This window comes from Microcebus murinus, chromosome 17 (genome assembly GCF_040939455.1).
Source record: "Microcebus murinus isolate Inina chromosome 17, M.murinus_Inina_mat1.0, whole genome shotgun sequence".
Classification (NCBI taxonomy): domain Eukaryota; kingdom Metazoa; phylum Chordata; class Mammalia; order Primates; family Cheirogaleidae; genus Microcebus; species Microcebus murinus.
Window position 1 is genome coordinate 44,850,447 of NC_134120.1, and position 20,031 is coordinate 44,870,477.

Consider the following 20,031-nt stretch of genomic DNA (forward strand, 5'->3'; position numbering starts at 1 on the left):
ATTTCTGTTTCCTACTGAGACAGAGGGCACAGAGAGTAGGCTCCACGAGGAAAAGACCTTTTCTCTTCCATTATTGTATCCCCACTGCCTTGCACAGTGCCTGGCACACAGTAGGTGTCTAAAAGACTTTGAGTGAATTCATTCTGCTGTACAGCGGTGGGTGCCAGGATGGCCACGTACTCCTCGAAAGGGTTGGTTGGGGCAAAGGGACTTAGCAGAGCAAGCCCTTTGCTTTCACTAAGACTGCAGATTACTGTAAACATGGGCGCGGACCAGGATGTGTGGGCAGTTCAGAGCTCTCCGGGGCATCCGTGGGGCGCCTGGTTGTCTTGGATTGCGAAGTCACCCCTGTTCCCCCATTAGGACCTTGCGTCCACTGGGGGCAGAGCAGATGACCTAATTCACGAACAAATGAATGAATGGACAGTAAAACCTCTCCTAAGATGGGTCTGTCTGCTTTGGTCAACCGATGTCAGGAACCGAACTTGGTGTTCAAGTTAAAACCAAGGATAAAATTTGCGGGCCGAGGCAGGGCAAGATGTGGGCAGCAGAGTCGGGAAGCTCCCGGGCAGCAGAAGCCAGAAAACCAACCCAGAAAGATCAGGCCGCCCTGATGGACGCTTTCCAGGTGAGAAAGGTGCAAGGACTCAGTGGATGAACTTGTGAGTTTCCTGTTTTTTTTTTTTTTTTTTTTTTTGAGACAGAGTCTCACTTTGTTCCCCAGGCTAGAGTGAGTGCCGCGGTATCAGCCTAGCTCACAGCAACCTCAAACTCCTGGGGTCAAGCAATCCTGCTGCCTCAGCCTCCCGAGTAGCTGGGACTACAGGCGAGCACCACCATGCCCGGCTAATTTTTTCTATATATATGTTAGTTGGCCAATTAATTTCTTTCTATTTATAGTAGAGTCAGGGTCTCGCTCTTGCTCAGGCTGGTTTCGAACTCCTGACCTTGAGCAATCCGCCCGCCTCGGCCTCCCAGAGTGCTAGGATTACAGGCGTGAGCCACCGCGCCCGGCCTTGAGTTTGCTGTTTTTAGAACTTTCTTGTGATGGGGGTTGGAACTGTGTATTGTCCCCTTCACTGGAGGGGAGGGGGTTGTGTTCAGGAATAATCAGGCACGTGTGGCCTGGCCCACGTGCAAGTGCAACGGAAACACAGGAGTTGGAAACCACAGCGTCAGAGGCTGGGGGCGGCTGGGCCCTGAGTTCTAATGCAGCGGGCTCTGCAGACAGGGGCTGTGGGCGAGCCTCACTCCTTGTGCCTCGGGTGTGACACAGGAAGGTCAAACCGCATGATCTCTGGGGGCTTGTCCATTCCTGAAATTCTATGACTTACATCCTAGTCACAGAAAGAGCTTCAGCATAAAAGTAAAGGGATTTTCCACAGTGGAAAGGCATCACTTAATACACATGAGCTAAAGTAGTTTAAAATATTAATAGGTATATATTATATTTACTAGTAAATTTTTACTAGTATATTTATTTGAGCAGTTTCCCACAATTAGTAAAAAAAAAAAAAATCCTTAAGATAATCATAGTAAATGAGTTTTTAATACATAGGCTGCCTGCTCATTAAAAAGTTAAAAAAGCAGAAGGCTTCTTAATCCTGCTGCTAGATCACAAAATTTTGAATTATGCTCAGTTTCTCATGTAAGTACTTAAGTAGCATGTGCTGCGGAAACAGGCATGTTCTTTTCTGTTAGGTATGACAAAGGATCCGATTATGGCTTTTGTTAATAGAAAATTAACTTTTTCTGCACCTTGGTTTCTTTATCTACAAAACTTGGGGGAGTGGTGGATTTGAATCTACTTGCCACTGGGATGTAACAGGTGACGTCCTGTCATTCCACGCGATCACTGTGCTTCTCCAGCCCAACCTACCGGGAGTCCTGTGAGGGCCCCTTCCTGCAGCGGGAAGGGCCACAGAGGGACACTGTTTCTAGCACCAGCTGGCATTTCCCTGAGGGGTTTGAAAGTGTGGAGGGCCACGCATATCCACAAGGACGTCCAATGGAGATGGTTTGGGTGATCTCTACTTGGGTAATTTAAGATAAAATGTATTCCTGTTGGCTGTGTAGAAGATGCCATCGTCTTCAAATTAATGATGTGGTGTAGGGACCTGCCTTCCCCCTTCTACAAAGGTGCAAACGGACGCCCTAGGAAGGTAAGTGATTTGCCCAAGTGAAAAACTCTCCATCTCTGAAGTTCTTCACGATGACTCCCTCCTCTTTTGCTAGCTGAAATACAGGGTCCTTCCACAAAGAGGGCACTTATCTTGCCTGTCTGCCAGGGTGGGTCAGGGAAAACTTATGGCTGCACAAACTGGGGTTCAAGTCCCCATTCTGGCTCAAAGTTTATGTCTGAAAGACCTCGGCCCCTGAGGATCAGCGATCTTGTCTGATAAAACAGGGACAAGCACTTGGGTACCACGGTGAGGGGACCCTAGAACTTGGAAGTAAGATCACCCTTTGAGAATAAAACTGCTTCAAAGACAAGAGTGTGGAGAAGCCAAACTGTCTTAAGGAAACAGAATGAGTCCTCGACCAGGAAGACTCAGCAGTCACGAATGATGTCTTTAGCATTTAGTAAAAGTTGTAATTAATCATGCGTATGATTTCAACGTTTCTCTCCTGCTAAGCTGTAAGTTCAGGAGGATAGGAGCCCTGCGTCCATCCTTCTCTGCCTTTGTCCTGGGTACCTGGTCCCAGAGCAAGCACCTGATAAATGAACGCATGGGATGCAGCTAAGGAAAGAATTTGCCTATCAGAATGTCAGCCAGGGAAGCCCAAAGAAATGAAGCTGGCACCACAGTGCCATCCAAGCCCTGGCCAGGAGGGGACCTGTTGGCCAAGAGCCTTCTCCTGAGAACACAGATACCCTGGAGGTATGTGTGCGCACAGGCTGGTCACATGCACATATTCTGGGTGCCATGACTTGCAACAGGTGAATGAACTGGCTCCCTGGGGTGGCACACCAGCTCTGGGGCCTGGCAGGAGCAGGTTTCCCAGGCAGCAAGCCTGCTCTCCCCACACAGCCAGGCCCGGGTCACAGCAGGTGGGTCAGGCGAAGCTTCCCCACGATGGCTCTCCAGAGTAGCCCGCTGGTCCCCTCCAGATGGTCCTTACACCTCTAAGCCACAGGATTTGCTGTTACTTTTTCTAGAAAATCCAGTTTGCAAAGTGGTTGTAAGGATGCAGATGATGATAAAGGACCAGCACAAAGTATATGCTAAATAAACAGCATGATCCTTATTGCCCTTAAAGGCACACGTCTAATCAATGACTGAGTCAGGATCCCCTGATTAAAGATGTGCTTCTTTCTGTCCCCTGGAGCTGAGAGTGTAGAGTACAGATAAGGACCAGTGTGAGGTGACTCCAACAGGCCGGACGTCTGACAGCTCTACAGGGAAAGGGAAGGTCCTGGTCAGCAGGAGTGCCTGGGGCGGAGCTCACAGAGATGTGGAAGATGAACACATGGAAGATCTGCGCTAGGGGCCACAATGCTCTCCTCAGGGACAGGGGTCATGTGTCTGCGGTGTTTGGCTGTCACGGTGACCAGAGGCCAGAGCCAACATCCCATGATGCTCTCGACATCCCATGCAGTGAACTCTCCTGCCCTCAACTCCAGCAGCGCCCTGATCACAGACGCTGGGGCGTGCAAAGATGAAGGGAGCGAGAGAGTCTAGATGCAGAGGGGGATGAACGAGCACAGGGTTTGGGGATGTCCATGAGGAGTAGCAGCTTTGCAAGGACAGGCCCTCAGTACTTACTTTTTCCAGAGTAAAAGGAGGGGCATGTTGATCTAGAGAAGGGAGCAATCCCAGCCTGTAGCTAGTTACATGCGTCTGAACCTGGTACCGCTTTTTTGGCATTGCCCTGGTGGCAGTTCCAGCTTGCTGGTCAGTTTCTGACCCCGACCCCAAGATGCGAAGAGGCAGGATGGTCATAGGGTTTGGTCTGATTCCTTTCCAGACCTACCTTTTTTTCCAAAAGTTGGCGTGGCCCCATGGGATATGGTGGGCTCTGTGATATTTTTATTTTACAATATTGGACAAGGTCACAAAATGCACACTTACACAGATCAGGCAATATAACGGGGACACACACACACACAACAAGGAAGCTTTCTGGCTGAAAAGAAAGTGAAACATCCTTTAAATTTACAAATGCTGAATTTGCAGAGTTAAAGTGAGGTAAGTTCTTAAAAATGGGAAGGGTTGCCACATTATGCACATAGACATGAGAACTTTTCACCCAGAGAACTACAAAGCAAGCATGCATATACATACCCGACTTGGGTACTGTCGCGGTAGGGCAGCACTGAAAATATACTACAGAAGGATCTTCTGCCACTGATAAGGACTATTCTAAAAAACAAAACAAAAAAAGAACAAACAACAAAGAAACTAAATGCAAAGACTCAAATTAAAAAAAAAAAGAATCTACAGCAATTAAGCATTCATGGAATTCGCAGCAGTATTTGCACGCTCCCGCCACCTCCTCTGACAGATGGTGTTCTGCTCTCTTTGCAAAATGCAACCTCAGCGCAGCAGAAGTAGGCTGCCTCTCCTCATCGGAATATTAACATGCGAGACACCAGCGAGGGTCTTAGATAAGTACACAGGGATCCCTTCTCCAGGGAGAGTTGCTGGCTGTGAGCTGCACATGCGAGAGGGAGCAGACAGGAGCTGAGCCTGGGGTGGCCAGGGCCGGGTGAACAGTCATGCCACATTGAAACCCCCGATTTCTATTCTGCAGTGAACAATGCAAGAGCAAGAGCGCCAGAAACTCTTGAGCAGGAAAGACACTCTGATACCATCATGATCATTAGGTTTTTCATCTGCTGGCAACATGTTAGGTTCTGAGAATAGATTAAGGGAACAATTACATAATCAGTCTTAGCCTCCATTCCTGCTATAAAGATACTACTGGAAACAGTTCTACAAGATGCTCTTATGCAATCAAAAGCCACTTAAAACAACATTAAGAAAAAAAAAAATCAAAACCCCTCAAAAGTACTTATCCTGGCATCTGAGTATAACTTTTGCCAAAGGGAATTGCTGATGAAAAAAAAAAGGAAAAACAAGTGGAAAAGATTAAAAAACAACATTCTTCTTAGCACAAGGTCAATGCACATCATATGGGGAGCTTATTTACTTATGTCATCATTTCCTTCAGTGATTGTAATAATAAAACCAGGGAAAATGGTATTACTAAATGCATCAGGTTCTGGGGATTTCAGCCTTATTTTCAAAACCATGAAATTAAATTGCCAACATCCCTGGGATGTAGTCTGGTTCCCCAACACGGCAGGCCAGGCCCCGTGTCTCCTGGCTCTTGCTGTCTCTCCAGTCTCTGCCCGCACAATATTTCAGCCGTTCACCTGTGCCGAAGTCCTTCCAGTACCACCTTTAAAAACAAATCCTGCTGTTTTATGCCTGTGTGTCCTTTACATTTGCAATCCCCAGCCCCCAGGCTGCAGACTGGTACCCTCATATGGTCTCCTAAGGACCTGCCCCCAGCCCACCATGCCCCCTCCTGTCCATTGAAAAACTGTCTTCCACGAAACTTAGAAATGCAGGTGGGGGGGGGGCAGCTGCAGCAGGTGAGTGAGCGAAGCTTCATCTGTACTCACGGCTGCTCCCCATCGCTCACGTCACTGCCTGAGCTCTGCCTCCCTGCCTCTCCACGGAAAAGCTGTCTTCCCTGAAACTGGTCCCTGGTGTGAAAAAGGTTGGGGACCGCTGCTTTACATGCTATTTCTTTGGCCTGTTGTGTCCCACCTTGGAACACCTGCTAAACTCCTATTTGTTCTTTAAAATGTAGCTTTAAATGAAGCCCCCTCTGGAAAGTGTCCCCCCAACCCCTGCACTGAGTTGCTTGCTCCCTTTTCGATGCTGCCTCCACTCCCTGTCACACTTCCAGGGGCCACTGATGTGACCAGTGCTGCTAATCCTTTGCCTCCCTCTTCTTCTAGAGGGGGAGTCCAGGAGCGTGGCACATGGTGGCCCCTCCATAACTGTCCATTAGATGTCACTGAAACACAGTCTGGGCCTCGGAGCAGCACTGAGCATCTGGCTTGGGGTGAGGCAGGGCTGCAGCTGTCATCTCCACAGTGGTTCATATCTACAGTGACGACACTCTCAGCTTCAAATACCAGCTGTCATTCTGTTTGACCTCAGGCAGTTTACTAACTCTTCTAAGCCTCAGTCTCCTCTTCTGAAGAATGGGATGGAAAGAGTAACTGTCTCACTGGAATGCTGTAAGAGTAAATCAGTCCATACGGGGAGAACGCTCGGAACGGTGACCAGCAAATGATCACACTCAATAAATAAGAACCGTCTTTACTGCAGACCAGCTTCTTGGGTTAAGGTTCGGTTTTGCCAGCATAGACCTTGGATTCAGAACCTCTTCGGACCTCTGTGCTAAATACCCAGGCCCACTAAGACCTGAACCACTGTGCTGCAGGACAGCGGGGGGACCTCACACATACGTGACACAGATGTGTTGCTGAATGGAAATGGTTCTCATCAGATGCCACAGACCCTGACCCCAGTTATTACAGCAAGGACAGAAGCGTCCCGTCCAGTGGAGGCCATCAAATCCTGAAGGGCCAAGGGTTAAATAAATCACGAGCACACCCTGCTAAACACCAGCCAGGGTCCTGGGCTCTCACACGCGGAGCCCAGCAATAGCTTCTACTGTTGCAATGGTCGTGTAAATTTACCTAAGCAGACACAGTATTAATAATAGCTAATGCTTATTAAGTATCGGTTATGTGCTGGGTTCTAAGCACTTTAACTGGTGAGGCGGCGCAAGTAAGTGATGTGCTGAAGGTGATGCATCTTTATCACCATCAGAGCTCCTGGGGGCATGACTGGGTATCGGTGGACTTCATGGACATCAAGAGGTCTGCCTGCACCCAGGTGTTCCAGGGTGGCTTTCCAGCTTGGCCTGCAGGTCACCAGGCCACGCACTGGGTGGGGCGGGAGGGTGACAGATCACAACAGCCCTGACGCCAGAGCTGCTGGAGCCCCAGGAGGCTCCACACTCCTGCCCTGCTCAGCCACGGCCCCTTTCCAGATGGAAGGACAGAGCTTCTCCACACCCCCACTGCCACTCCCTGCCATCCACCTGGGACAAAAACCTGGAACTACTCATTCCACGCGTCACTCGGCACCGAGGTCTTCTGCAACACAGAGGAAGGAATGTGTTGAACAAACTCCCCTGGCTTTAGCGTTATTGCATTTTCTTCATTACTCAACGCTAATGTGTCCTTCCTTCCCACACACCAAATTTGTTTGGACGTTTTTAATAGAACAAGAAAATGAGAGAATATAAATTCAAGTGCAATCCAAGTCTTCTCTCCGGCGCTTCAACCACACGGTGCCTATTAGTAAATGGGCTGTATTGTTCTACGAGCGAGTGCTCGCTCTGGGTGGTCCTCACCATGAGGTCCGGGGGAGGCTGCCGACGTGGATCTCAATCAGGAAAACAAGTTATTCCGCTGCATAGGTGAAGTTTAGCAACCGTGAACACGGACTGTTTCCCAACAATTCCAGTGGGGCTGGTACTGCCCTGGTTGGCCACTCTCAAGCAGCCGGAGAGAAGAGGGAGTGATTCGGGAGCGTGACATCTTTGGGCCCTTCCCTTCCCAGGGCCACGATCTCAGGGACTCCGCGTCCTGCAGGGGCAGAGGAGGAACCCACAGGAGAGCCCTGCACAGAGGCTCCGCCGCAGGTTTGCCAACGGGGCTCCCGAGAACACCTCTCGCATATTTCCTGAAGTAGTTCTGGCACCTGGACTGCAGGCCCTAGCCAGAGCAGGCAAGTATGGACAAGTGGAGAGTTCCAGCAGTCTGGGTTTCCTACACCAGCAGCCGTGAGCAGCATGATTCCAGCAGCAGGGCCCGCGTGACCAACCACGGTGTTTAGAACCTGGAGGGTTCCCGGGGATGTGCAGCTTTGCTCTTTATAAGCATCGGGAAAACATCCATCATACCAGACCTGCTCAAGAAGAAAATCAGCTTTGTTTGCTTCTTGGAGCACCTCTGTTCTTTGTGAAAGAATTAAAGCAGGTGCCGTCAAGGCAACCAAACTCCACTTCCGGCAGGCTTTGGAAATGTGCAGCTTTCATGTCTTTGCTCCCAACCACCGTAGGTGTTAATACCTTCTCTTTTATGCCCAAACAGCACGAGGACAGCCCAGACCATTTTCTCCATCTGTGACATAATAACACTTGGAGTCAAAATGACCAGAAAACGTTGCTCCAACAATTAGGACTTCAAAAGAGGAATTAACTCCAGGGAGATGGGTCTTTAAAGAATGAAAGGTCACATTTCCACACAAACATCTGCCAGAGCTTTAAAAAAAAAAAAGCAAAAGCAAAAGAAAAAGCTTCCTGGGGCTGCAGCCACATGGGCAACGCTGCCTCTGGATCCATGATGTTTTCCAAAGCTTCTCCGGGCATCTAGAGGCTCTGTAGCTGGAACGCTGTCCAACCTTCTCCTTCGTGGAGCTTCGTTTCTGTGCTCTAAGGAAAGTGCTTCCGGCATGAGAAAATCTTGTGGCTTCAGATCTCAAGGCTTCCACAGCCCCAGTTTGCTGCTAAGACGCTGGAGTGCTGACAACAGCCCGGAGCTGCACGCGGACCCCACGGTCCACAGACCACCACGGACCACGTTCGTGGAATCTGCTTTCAACCCCTCAGCCCAGTGCTGGCAACACCTTCCCGGGCAGTGCCTACCATCCTCTGGGACCCTCAAGTGTTCCCTCTTTTGCCAAATAAACAAGCTTCTTGTATTTCTAGACCTCTGAGGGGGTGTCTGCTGGCTGTGAGAAGGTTCAATCTCTTCCAGGTGGAATATTCCATGATAGCAAAAATATTCTCTCAAGGACATAAAAACAAGCAACCAAGTCCAAGAGGCAGAGAAAGAAAATCACTTTTGCAACAAGGGGCGGGGGTGAGCACGGCTATGCCGGAACACAGCCCCGGCTGCATGTTAGGCACCAGGCACACGTGTGTAACTTCTGCAGTTCACTCCCTATGTGTCCAGGAAGCAAGAAAAGAACACACTTAAAAAATGCTCATGCTGTGGGTCGAATGGTGTCCTAAAAAGACATGTTGAAATCCTAACCCTCAGTACCTGTGAACGTGGCCTTACTTGGAAGTACAGTAGTCCCCCACATCCACACGGGCTATGTTCCGAAACCCCCAGAGGACGCCTGAAGCGGCCGATAGTCCTGGACACTGCACGGACTGTGGTTTTTCCTATATGGTCACATCGTATAGGGCAAGTTGCACAGACAATGTAGCTTCGCTGCACCAAAGGCCAGTTCACATCCCAGGCTGGGCAGAGGGGACAGTGAGAGAGCTCGCAGTTGAACACTTACAAATTGTTCATTTCTGGAAATTTCCACCTAATATTTTTGGACTGTGGACAATGAGGGACTACTGCGGAGTCTTTGCAGACGTAATTGAGTTAGGATGAGGTCATACTCAACTAGGGTGGGCCTTAGATCCAATGACCGATGTCCTCATCAGGAGAGAGAGACGTGGAGACCCTGGACACACACACAGGGAAGAAGGCCATGCGACCACAGAGACAGACTGGAGTGACGCAGCTACAGGCCAAGGACACCAAGGCTTGCTGGCAACCACCAGAGGCTGGAAGAGGTGAGGGATGATTCCTCCCCTAAAGGCCCCAGAAGGAACACGGCCCTGCACGTCCAGCCTCCAGAATCGTGAGAGTCCCTTGTCTCAGCCACGTAGTTTGTGGCACCTCGCAGGGCAGCCCTGGAAAAGGGACGTAGCTGGCATTCAGTCGCTCCCTCCCCGCGCAGCTCTGTGCCACACACGGCTGGCTCTGCAGGTCCTCTGCGCGTTCACGCCACGTCTGCTGAGCAGAGAAGGTGACGCCGTGAAGACTAATGTCAGGAAACAAATGAATATTATGAAATCTGGAAAACGCGTTCTCTTCCCAGCTCCGCTCCCACCCCTGTTCCCACAGCCGCCCCTTCCTCCGCTCACAATGCCCCGTTAAAAGCTGGAGGAAGGGGGGGTTGACCCCTTTCTCTCTCTTGTGAAGGGCTGGCAATTGCATAATGAGAGCTGAACGAAAACACTACCACCACTAACAAAATGTTCTTGTTTGCTCTATTTAAACGCTCGTTAGCCACGGGGAGATGTTTTTCCTCCTTGGGACGAGTCCCCTCGCTGCTGGATGTGCCCCATCTGGGTGCAAGGGCAAAGCAGGGGATGTGTGGGGGTTCCAAGAACGTTCTTCTCAAAGCCATCTGCTGCCCGGAGTGGGACAGAGACCACAGTCCAGTGCGGGAAGGTGGGAGGTGGAAGGGCCCTGGGGAGAAGAAGGTGCTGGGACTGGAGGAGGAGGAGGAGGAAGAATGGGGTTCCAACAGGTGAGAAGAGGATCTAGAGTCCAGGACTGACTCGGTGATGTGTGGAGTGGCACGGAGTATCAGGAGTGTCATGGGGACACAGCTGGCACAAACTAGGTGGGACAGTGGGCCCGGAGAGCTGCACCCACCGAGTAACCCGCAAATACCAGGCGGTGGTGGAGGTGGAGGTGTCAGTCTTCTCATGACTCTTACCACTACTGCTATCTGCACTGCCACACCTCCGTGACTGCCACACCACACGAAGACAGGAAAGGACTCTCTGCCTGCTAAGGACGTGCACCTTGTCCCATAATCCAGGGAGTGGCAGATTTTTGAGAAACAAGTTAGATGATCTTTTCCTGTCCTCCTCCCTCCTTCCCACAAGCATTTCCTGAGCGCTCACTCCACTCTAGACGCTGCACTAAGGTGTCGGGGACCCGCTGAGGATGAATGACCCAGACAAGAGCTCCCTCCTCACAAAGCGTAGGGCTGGGTGGGAGGGACACAGCACAGGGTGTGATGGAACACTCAGGAAGAACTCTTAGCCTAAGGGAGGCCAGGTGGGCTTGCTAGAGGAAGTGACAGCTAACGGTAAGTGGCAATCAGGCTACCGTGAGAAGACGTGTTGGCCAAGGAGCTGGCAGGAGGCAAGGCGTGGAGGAGAAAGAGTGTAGGACCGATTCTGAGAACTAAGCGTACAGCAAAACTCTCCTCGTAGACCTCCACGTGCCTGACTCATCAGTGTTTCCAGTTCATTCTGTAAAACACCTTGACCCAACACCTCTGGCACATGCAGAGCTCCGGCTGGTAGGCTGTTCTCGGCACAGCGCACCGACTTGTGCACTTACTAAGGGCCGGTTATGTATGTCCCAAGCCTGTTTACATCGGTTGTGCTTGTTAGTTATATTTGCACTTGTTCAATAAAGACTGTACAAACTAAGAAAATGCGGAAAAAAGAGATCTGTTTCTATAAAAACAACACTGCATGCTTTAAAAAAAATATTCAAACAAGGCAAGTCACTGAAAAAAACTGCAGTTCAAATAGGTATGGGTGAAACAAATATAAAAGATGAGGGGGCCAGGCGCAATGGCTCATGCCTGTAATCGCGGCACTTTGGGAGGCCCAAGCAGGAGGATTGCTTGGGGTCAGGAGTTAGAGACAGGCATTAGCAATATAGCGAGATCCCATCTCTATGAAAAATATAAAAACCAGCCAGACATGGTGGTGCACACCTGTGGTCCCAGCTATTGGGGAGGCTGAGGCAGGAGGATCGCTTGAGCCCAGGAGTGAGGTTGCAGCGAGCTGTGATGACACCACCACACTTTAGACTGAGTGACACAGTGAGATCCTATCTCAAAAAAAAAAGAAGAAAAAAATCAGGAAAAAATCCAAAAGAACTTTGTACTTAGATTCTTGGGTCACTTTCAAGAAGTCCAATTTGGACATCCCAGCAATGGGTGGGGAGAAAGACATGCAATGAAGTCGATGCCACAGATGGACCCTGATCTACGGACCCACTTGCAAAGGCACCAAAGAAACTGTTGAATGGACCATCACTAATACGCCTTAAAAGAGAGCACAATGTTTAAGCTGTGCATGTGATCTTTGTGAGTATTTCTTCCAGCGTTTACTAACCTTTTCCCTTAGCCGAGCAATTACTATAAATAATTCAGCGGAGATGGAGGGAGGCCTGGAGAAGGAGGAGAGGCCCCCTGGGCCCTGTGAGGGGGTCGGGGTTTGGGAAAGGGAAGCAGTGGTCAGTCAGACCTTATGCTGGGGACTGTAGCCAGGGGAGGGTGTCGAGGGCCTGCAAGGACCAGGACAGCCAGGTGAGGAAGGTGGGTGGTGTTGGAGGGAGGGAGACAGTCAGGCAGGTGTCAGCACCCCTGAGTGGCTTAAACAACAGAAATGCACTGTCTCCCAGTTCTAGGGGCTGGAAGTCTGAGAGCAAGGTGTTGGCAGGGCCACGATCCCTCTGACACCAATAGATCCAGGCCTCCCTCCCAGCTCCTGGCAGTCCCGTGGCTTGTGGCACATAGCTCCCATCACCCCACGGCATTCTCCCTAGGTGCACGCCTGTGTCCCAATTTCTCCCTTCTCTGACGACACCAGTCATGCTGGATCAGGGCCCACCCACTCCAGCATAACCTCATCTTAACGAATTATATCTGTAGTGACTCTATGTTCAAATAAAGTCAACTTTCTGAGCTGTGGGGGGTTAAGACTTCAACATAGGAATTTTGGAGGGACACGATTCAGCCCATAACAGGCGGTACAAGGAAAAACATGGGAAGTGTGGTGTCACCGTTGTGATGAAGTCCCCTCGGGACTTCCTTCCTGCTCACTCAGGACAGCATGGCAGCCGCGTCCTGAAGTGTGGCCGGGCCCTGAGCCGTCTGCCAGCTATATTACAGTTTTCTTCCCAGAGCGTTGTGTGTTACTGGTGGGGACCAAGGACTGGTCTCCCTGGGGCTCCCGGGCCAAGCGGAGAATGAAAACAGAACTGCTGAGGGAAGGTTCTGTCCAATCCGAAGTGGTTTCTAAGCCCTACACCTTTCCTCTGCAACTTGTTTTATTTCCTGCAAATCAAACGGGATGAAACGAAGCAACGAGCACTTGCAGACCATGAGCTTTTCAGCAGCAAACATCAACACACGCCCGCGAGGCACTGAGCACAGCTGCTTACCGCTGCAAATCGCTTCTCAAAGCCCCACGCAGCGCCACAGAAGCCGGCCAGAAGCCAGCCTTGCCTCCGTGCGGTTCAGAGGTGTGAATAATATTAACAAAATCATGCGCTGTGCTGTTGACCCAGTGCCCAGCTGGGACCCCTGGGCACCAGCATTCCCAGTGCTAAGTGACCACCCTGTGCACCCAGCTCCCTACTACCCACCCGCCTCCACTCGGGGCCCGGCAGGTAAAGCAAAGGAAAAGCAGTGGCCAGGCGGACTCGGGAGCAGCTCTGGGGCCGTCTCAGTGAAAGAGCCTGAAACCAGGAGGCAGAGTGGAGTGTGGGGAGTCCTGGAGACTCTCCCTCAGGCTGTCCACTCCCTCTTCCCCAAGACTGGGGCATTGCTAAAATTCTCCTTTTCTTTTAGAGACAGGTCTTGCTCTGTCACCCCGGCTGGAGTGCAGTGTCATGATCATAGCTCACTGCAGCCTCGAACTCCTGGGCTCACGGGATCCTTTTGCCTCAGCCTCCTGAATAGTTGGGACTACAGGTGTGAGCCACTGCGCCTGGCCTGGTTTTGCTAAACACATCAACGATGACGAGGATGAAGATGCTTCCCTACCAGCCTCCTGCTGCTGGGGCTGGGGAGTTCTAGTCTTTTCCTGAAGAACAAATGCTCTGAGAGGGAAGAGCCTGCTCGGGAAGGGGCTGATGCTACATGGTGCCTCCCATCCAGTTTGATGGATACTCAACATCTATCACACTGGATGATCCATTTTGAGGAGAAAAAGCAATGATACTTTTCTTCTTTCCCGGCTGGTAAGAAGTTTTATTTTTTGAAACGTGCCACTTCCTCCAACTCATTTTTCAAACTAAATTAGGCCGACAGATTGGAACTGATGAGATCACAAACAAGGTCTTAATTTAGTTATGACCCATCTCCCTTTTTCCCCTCCCAAAATTTTCCATACAAAAAGGAAAGGCTCCGCCTTCCTTTAAAAAGCAAATAAAGGGTGCTGAAATCTATATCTTCTCTAAGTTTTCCTACTGAGATGACACTTTAAAGAGAAAACACTCTAGCTCAGTGCTTTACCCACTCTCACCTCAAATCCCTTTAAATCTCTTTGAAAATTCTTCCCTAGGGATAAGCCGGCTCAGCCCACTCACTGTCAGGCACATCTCGCTACATGTTCACCATGAGATGACTCCAGACCCAGGAGGTGGCACTTCCAGGACACGTGCGGCCATCGTGTGTGTACAATGCAGACATTCAAACTCCAGACGGCTTCAGGAGGATGGCCAGCGATGCCCACACGGGCGTCCATTTGAAACAAGGGCTCATCTCCCGTTGCTCTTAGACAGATGTTTATGAATCTCAAGAACTGGGAGCACCAAGAGGAAACGTCCTTTCCCGACAGGACCATGGGGGTTACTAGACACTAACATCACGACAGCCACTGGCTGTTTTCCGTCTGCGTGCTCAGAATCGCCGTGGTCCACTCTGATGATTCCTGTTTCCCTGGCCGGGGACAAGCGTGACTCTGTGAAGGCTGGTTGTTTCCAAGGGGGGTATCTCGCACCCAAGGACTGAGACGTGTCGTTCCTTCTGTGTGGGCCCTTCTCCCAGCACATGGCTCGCTCTCAGCGAAGGCGCAGATTGGAGTTCGGGGTGACCGGCTCCCACCTGGCAGGCGGCAGCTCCCACTGGCCAACCACCCTCATCATGGGACCGTCACGGCCGTTCCAGATGTTGTGGCGTGTGGCCACTGGCCACCTCTTGTCCTTATCCTCCTTCTCCCTTCCTCTGAGTCCACTCTACCACACTGGCTTTCCTCAAACACACCCCACATGCTCTGGCCTCAGAGTCTCTGCACCTGCTGTTCCACCCACCCCAATCGCTCTCCCCCCCGGGGACAGTCCCAGCCTCCCTCACCTCCTTCACATCTCAGCTCCAGGGGCTCCTCACTGCCTACCCCCTCCACACCCCTCCACACCCAGTGACCCTCAGCAGCTTCGGTCTTGCCCCCAGCACAATCGATATGTCACCGTGACACCAGCCTTCTATCCGGACAGGCTCAAGTAGCTCACTCTGTGCTGGCATCACACTGTTAGCCCAGATGGGAACGCAGTGTCCATCCAAATGCTGAGGTACTTTTCATGTGAACTTCAGAAAAGTCTCTGTCCTACACATGGACATAATCGACAGTCCGCCTGAGCTACACCCGTCCCTGCCAAGGCGAACCTCAGTGACCGGGCCTAGCGCGTCCAGCGGATGAAGTACCCGCATCTTGGTTCTCATCGGTCACGCTCCTTCTCCGCCTGCTCTCGCTCTTCCACGTGGCTGACAGCGAGGTTCACGGCCTTCACTGCAGCTGGGAGTGAGACTGCGCTGAAGCAAATGCCGTGTGGCTGCTTTACCCGAACTGCCCCTCAAGCTGAGGATGGTGGTGAACAGACTCTCCAGCTTTGCCGTCACCCAGCCCCTTCACTACTCCATCCACTAGGACACGCTGTCATGAAGAACAGCCTAATATTCTGCCAAAATCAATAAATGTAACGTCCACGGCAGTCCCCTAACTTCCTAACCCAGTTTCCCATCAATGAGGACATGCGGCTAATTGAACATGTCCTTTTCTTAGGGAACTCATGGCCACTGCTAGCAACCTCCACCCTGTTCCGAAAGCATACAGACCGCCTGCTTCTAAACTCTGCCAGTGACTGGCCCCAGGCTTGCCAGTCTAAGAGTGTTAGAACAGCTCTGTCCCTCCTACCACCTCACGCTCTTCTTTGCTTTTTCAAGGCAACATTTGTCTGGCATTACACTTAGAATTTCTTTTGTATTCCATGGCATTTTGAAGATCACGTGTATTTCTAAATTCTTTCCATTCCCCAGGACCTAGTCCTGAAGACTGAAACTCACTTAAAAGGCCTCTCCATTCCTGTATTCAACAAGCACTTACTGCGTGCCTACTGTGTGCCTGGCACATTGCTGTGTTTAGAGTCTACACCTGACAGTTCTACTTGACAAAGAAGCTAAAAGTAGGCCCACAGCTGACATCTGCTGACCTTTACCTCACCAAGAAGTTCACCATCCTTTCCCTTCCTCTTCTGAATACGGTTTTAAAAGCCCCGTGGCTATCACTGGGGTTTCATATTATTTCATTGTGGCAAAATACTTGTAACATAAAATATGCCACTTAACCACTGTTTTTTTTTTTTTTTTTTTTTTGAGACAGAGTCTCGCTTTGTTGCCCAGGCTAGAGCGAGTGCCGTGGCGTCAGCCTAGCTCACAGCAACCTCAGACTCCTGGGCTCAAGCAATCCTTCTGCCTCAGCCTCCCAAGTAGCTGGGACTACAGGCATGCGCCACCATGCCCGGCTAACTTTTTCTATATATATTAGTTGGCTAATTACTTTCTTTGTATTTTTAGTAGAGACGGGGTCTCGCTCTTGCTCAGGCTGGTTTTTGAACTCCTGACCTCGAGCAATCCGCCCGCCTCGGCCTCCCAGAATGCTAAGATTACAGGCAGGAGCCACCGCGCCCGGCCCACCTAACCATTTTTAAGTGTACAATTTACTGTCATTAAGTACTATCTATTCCCAAAACTTTTCCCGTCACCCCAAATAGAAACTCCCAACCCATTAAGCAGTAACTCCCTCTTGCCCTACTTTCTGTCTCTGTGGATTTGCCTATTCTGGGCATTTCGTATACATGGAGTCAAACAATATTTGACCTTTTGCATCTGGCTTACTCCACTCAGATGTTTCCCAGGTCCACACGCACTGCAGCGTGCATCAGTGCTTCACTCCTTTTCATGGCCGAATACGATTCCAGTGTGTGCACCGCATTTTGTTTATCCATTCTTCTGGTGATGGACACTGGGGTTGTGCCCACCTTTTAGCTATTGCGACTAACGCTTGCATTGTTGTACAAATAACTGTTTGGATACCTCTTTTCAATTCCTTTGGGCATACACCTAGCAACGAAATTGCTGAGTCATATCATAATTCCTTGTTTAACTTTTTGAGGAACCGCCGAACTGTTTCCCACGGCAGCAGCGCCATTTTACATTCCCGCCAGGAACACGCGAGGCTTCCCGAGTTTCTTTAAACAGTCTTTAGTTGATTCCGGACTTTAGTCTCCCTCACCCCATTCTTACCAGTTTCCTTAAGCCATTCTTTTATTAGTTCTTGGCCTTTTGCTAATAATTTTAAACATCAGAATTCAACAGAGAATTTCCTCAAAACCCACCATGCATCTTTGTCTCCCATCGTTCCGTGAAGAGAACCAGGATTTGCAATCTGATGCCTAGATTTCAATTCCGCCTCCCACTCACTCTCTTGCTATAGGCTCTAGTTTTCTTCTCTGTAAACTGGGATGATGAATGTTTTAGTTTCCTGTGGTTACAGTAACAAATTACCACAAAGTTAGTGGCTTAAAACACCACACATTTATTATGCTACAGAGGTCAGAACTCTGAGCTGGGTCTCATGGGGCCAGAATCAAGGTGTTGGCAGAGCGGGTTCCCACTGGAAGTTCTAGGGAGACTGGTTTCCTCGCCTTTTCAGGAGTCTAGTGGCCGCCTGCATTTCTTGGCTTCTGGTTCCATCCATACCCCATCTTCAAAGCCAGCAACGGGTAGACATGCCTTTCCCACGTCAGTCACGTCACTCTGACCCTTACAATCCTGCCTCCCCCTTCTACTTTTAAGGACTCTGTAATTACCCTGGGCCCACCTAGATAATCCAGGATAATCTCTCATTTAAAGATCAGCTCATTTAACAATCTTAATTCCCCCGTGTCACGGACAGTAACATGTATCACAGGTCCTGAGGATAGGGTGTGGACATCTTTGCCTTCCACAAGAGAGCAAAGCCTTACTCATGAGGCTGTTTCAAGAAATATCTTTATTTCTAAATTCTTTCCATTCTTTGCAATCTGGTTCTGAAGACTGCAACTCATTTAGGTTGGGCACCATGGCAAGTGCCTGCAGTCCCAGGTACTTGGGAGGCTGAGGTGGGAGGCTCGCTTGAGCCCAGGAGTTCAGGCTATAGTTCACTATGATTGCACGTGTGAATAGCCACTGCACTCCAGCCTGAGCAACACAGTACGGCCCTGTTTCAAAAAACAAAAACAAACCACGAAAGTGTCTCTACTCATTTATTCAACACTCTCCTACTGAGTTTTGAGTTAATGAAATAAAGCATGTTAAGTACTTGAGCCTGGCACCCAGTAAGCGCTCAATAAATGCTGCCCATTATCACCTTGTCATCCTCATAACTTTATCATCTCTTTTGGCAACATGGTCTCAGCTGCAAGAATCTATTTCTCAGTCTGAAGTTTCTGAGATCCGTGTTCCTAAAACCCAGGAAAGCGCCGCTCCCTTTTCCAACTATGAAGTCCGGCAGGACTTCCCCAGGTCCCTGAGGAACAAGCTGTCTTCTGTGTCAAGGCAGAATCGTTCCTGAGGGCAGCTCCCTTGGAGACACGCACCGGCAGGGCCCATCAAGACCTCCTCCTGCGCTCTGGGCCCAACAGCGGTGCTGCCCCTCCCATCGCTCTGCCCGGCCTGGTCTGCGGTCTGTGACAGGAACCGTCCCCCGTGGCCCCCACCCGGCCCAGCGGCCTGCAGCACAACTCCAACACGCCTGAGCTGCTTCTCTGTGCTGTGTCCACGCACAAACCCCTCCTGAGGGCCCGAGGCCAGCCTCCCAGGACTCAGACTCCGGACGGACGCCTGTGGTTTCTACTCCAGGTGGGCTCCGCCTCCATCACCACACGAGTTCACTGCGGGTCTTCACGTCCACGTCACGCGGCAGCTGGGATTCGTCCTGGGTCACGGAGTCAGTGGCTCCTCACGGGAGAACATGGAGCTGTCTTGGACCCCACCGTCTGTTTCTAAGCAGCTGCCCTGATATTACCTGTCCTGAGGTACGCTTAGGTTTGTTTTGCTTTGTTTTTTCAATGCCACAGGTATTGCCTTTTATCATATCTGGTTCTCAGTTTTAAAAACTTTCCCCCGCTTTCTATCTCAAAGTTGTGCTTGAAACGCTTTTTTTTGGAGATAGAGTCTGACTCTGTTGCCTGGGCTAGAGTGCCGTGGCATCAGCCTGGCTCACAGCAACCTCAAAGTCCTGGGCTCCAGCGATCCTCCTGCCTCACCCTTCTGAGTAGGGACTATAGGCATGTGCCACCATGCCTGGCTAATTTTTTCTATGTATATTTTTAGTTGTCCAGCTAATTTCTTTCTATTTTTAGTAGAGACAGGGTCTCACTCTTACTCAGGCTGGTCTTGAACTCCTGACCTTGAGTGATCCTCCCACCTCGGCCTCCCAGAGTGCTAGGATTACAGGTGTGAGCCACCTGTGCTTGAAACTCTGGGTGAGGGAAGACGCAGAGTCTCAGGACAGAGGCTCCCTGCTGGTTTCCTGGGTTGCACCGTGGTCCCTGCTGAAACCGGGGCTCCCAACCCCCCCCCAGCACTGGGGCCTTTACCACACAGTCAGCAGGTCTAGGGACGGAGGAGCCTCAACACCAGGGTCTTCAGGGCCAGAAGACCAAATGAGCCCCAGGCCTGGCCTCTGGACTGAGAGTCTGGGCCATGCCAGTCAGGGTCCCAGGGAGATGGGGCGTGGGACAGGGGACAGAGGTGACTGAGACTTCCTCAGCTGGGCAGGAGCCTGCTAGGGGCCTGGGGCACTGGGCAGGTGCCACACCCTCACCTCCTGCCCCCGAGGCAGGGGGATTGGAGACCCCCAGTCACCAGACGGGTCCCTCCATCTGAGAACATGACCAGGACTCCTACCCACCACTGTGGGGACTAGAGCTCCCCCAAGTGTCCTGGCCACCTGTGCCAGGGGACTCCACTCCTGCCGCCCAGCCGCCGTGGGGCAAAGCTGCTCTCTTCTGCTGCTGTTTTCTGCTCTCAAAAGGCTGGGACACGTCCTCCCATTCATGAGCTCTTGACC

General features: G+C 50.8%; 1 protein-coding gene across 2 annotated transcripts in view; it reads right to left on the reverse strand.

The window, feature by feature from the left end:
- CABLES1 (Cdk5 and Abl enzyme substrate 1) overlaps window positions 1–20,031 on the reverse strand; it is a 104,565-nt gene that overhangs the window by 32,984 nt on the left and 51,550 nt on the right. Inside the window, exon 4 of one of the 2 annotated variants that reach the window (XM_075993593.1) lies at window positions 4,287–4,364. The exons of the other annotated variant lie outside the window; for it this stretch is intronic. Within the exon in view, the coding sequence (XP_075849708.1) occupies window positions 4,287–4,364 (78 nt within the window). The remainder of the gene's footprint in view (window positions 1–4,286; window positions 4,365–20,031) is intronic. 2 annotated transcript variants of the gene reach the window in all.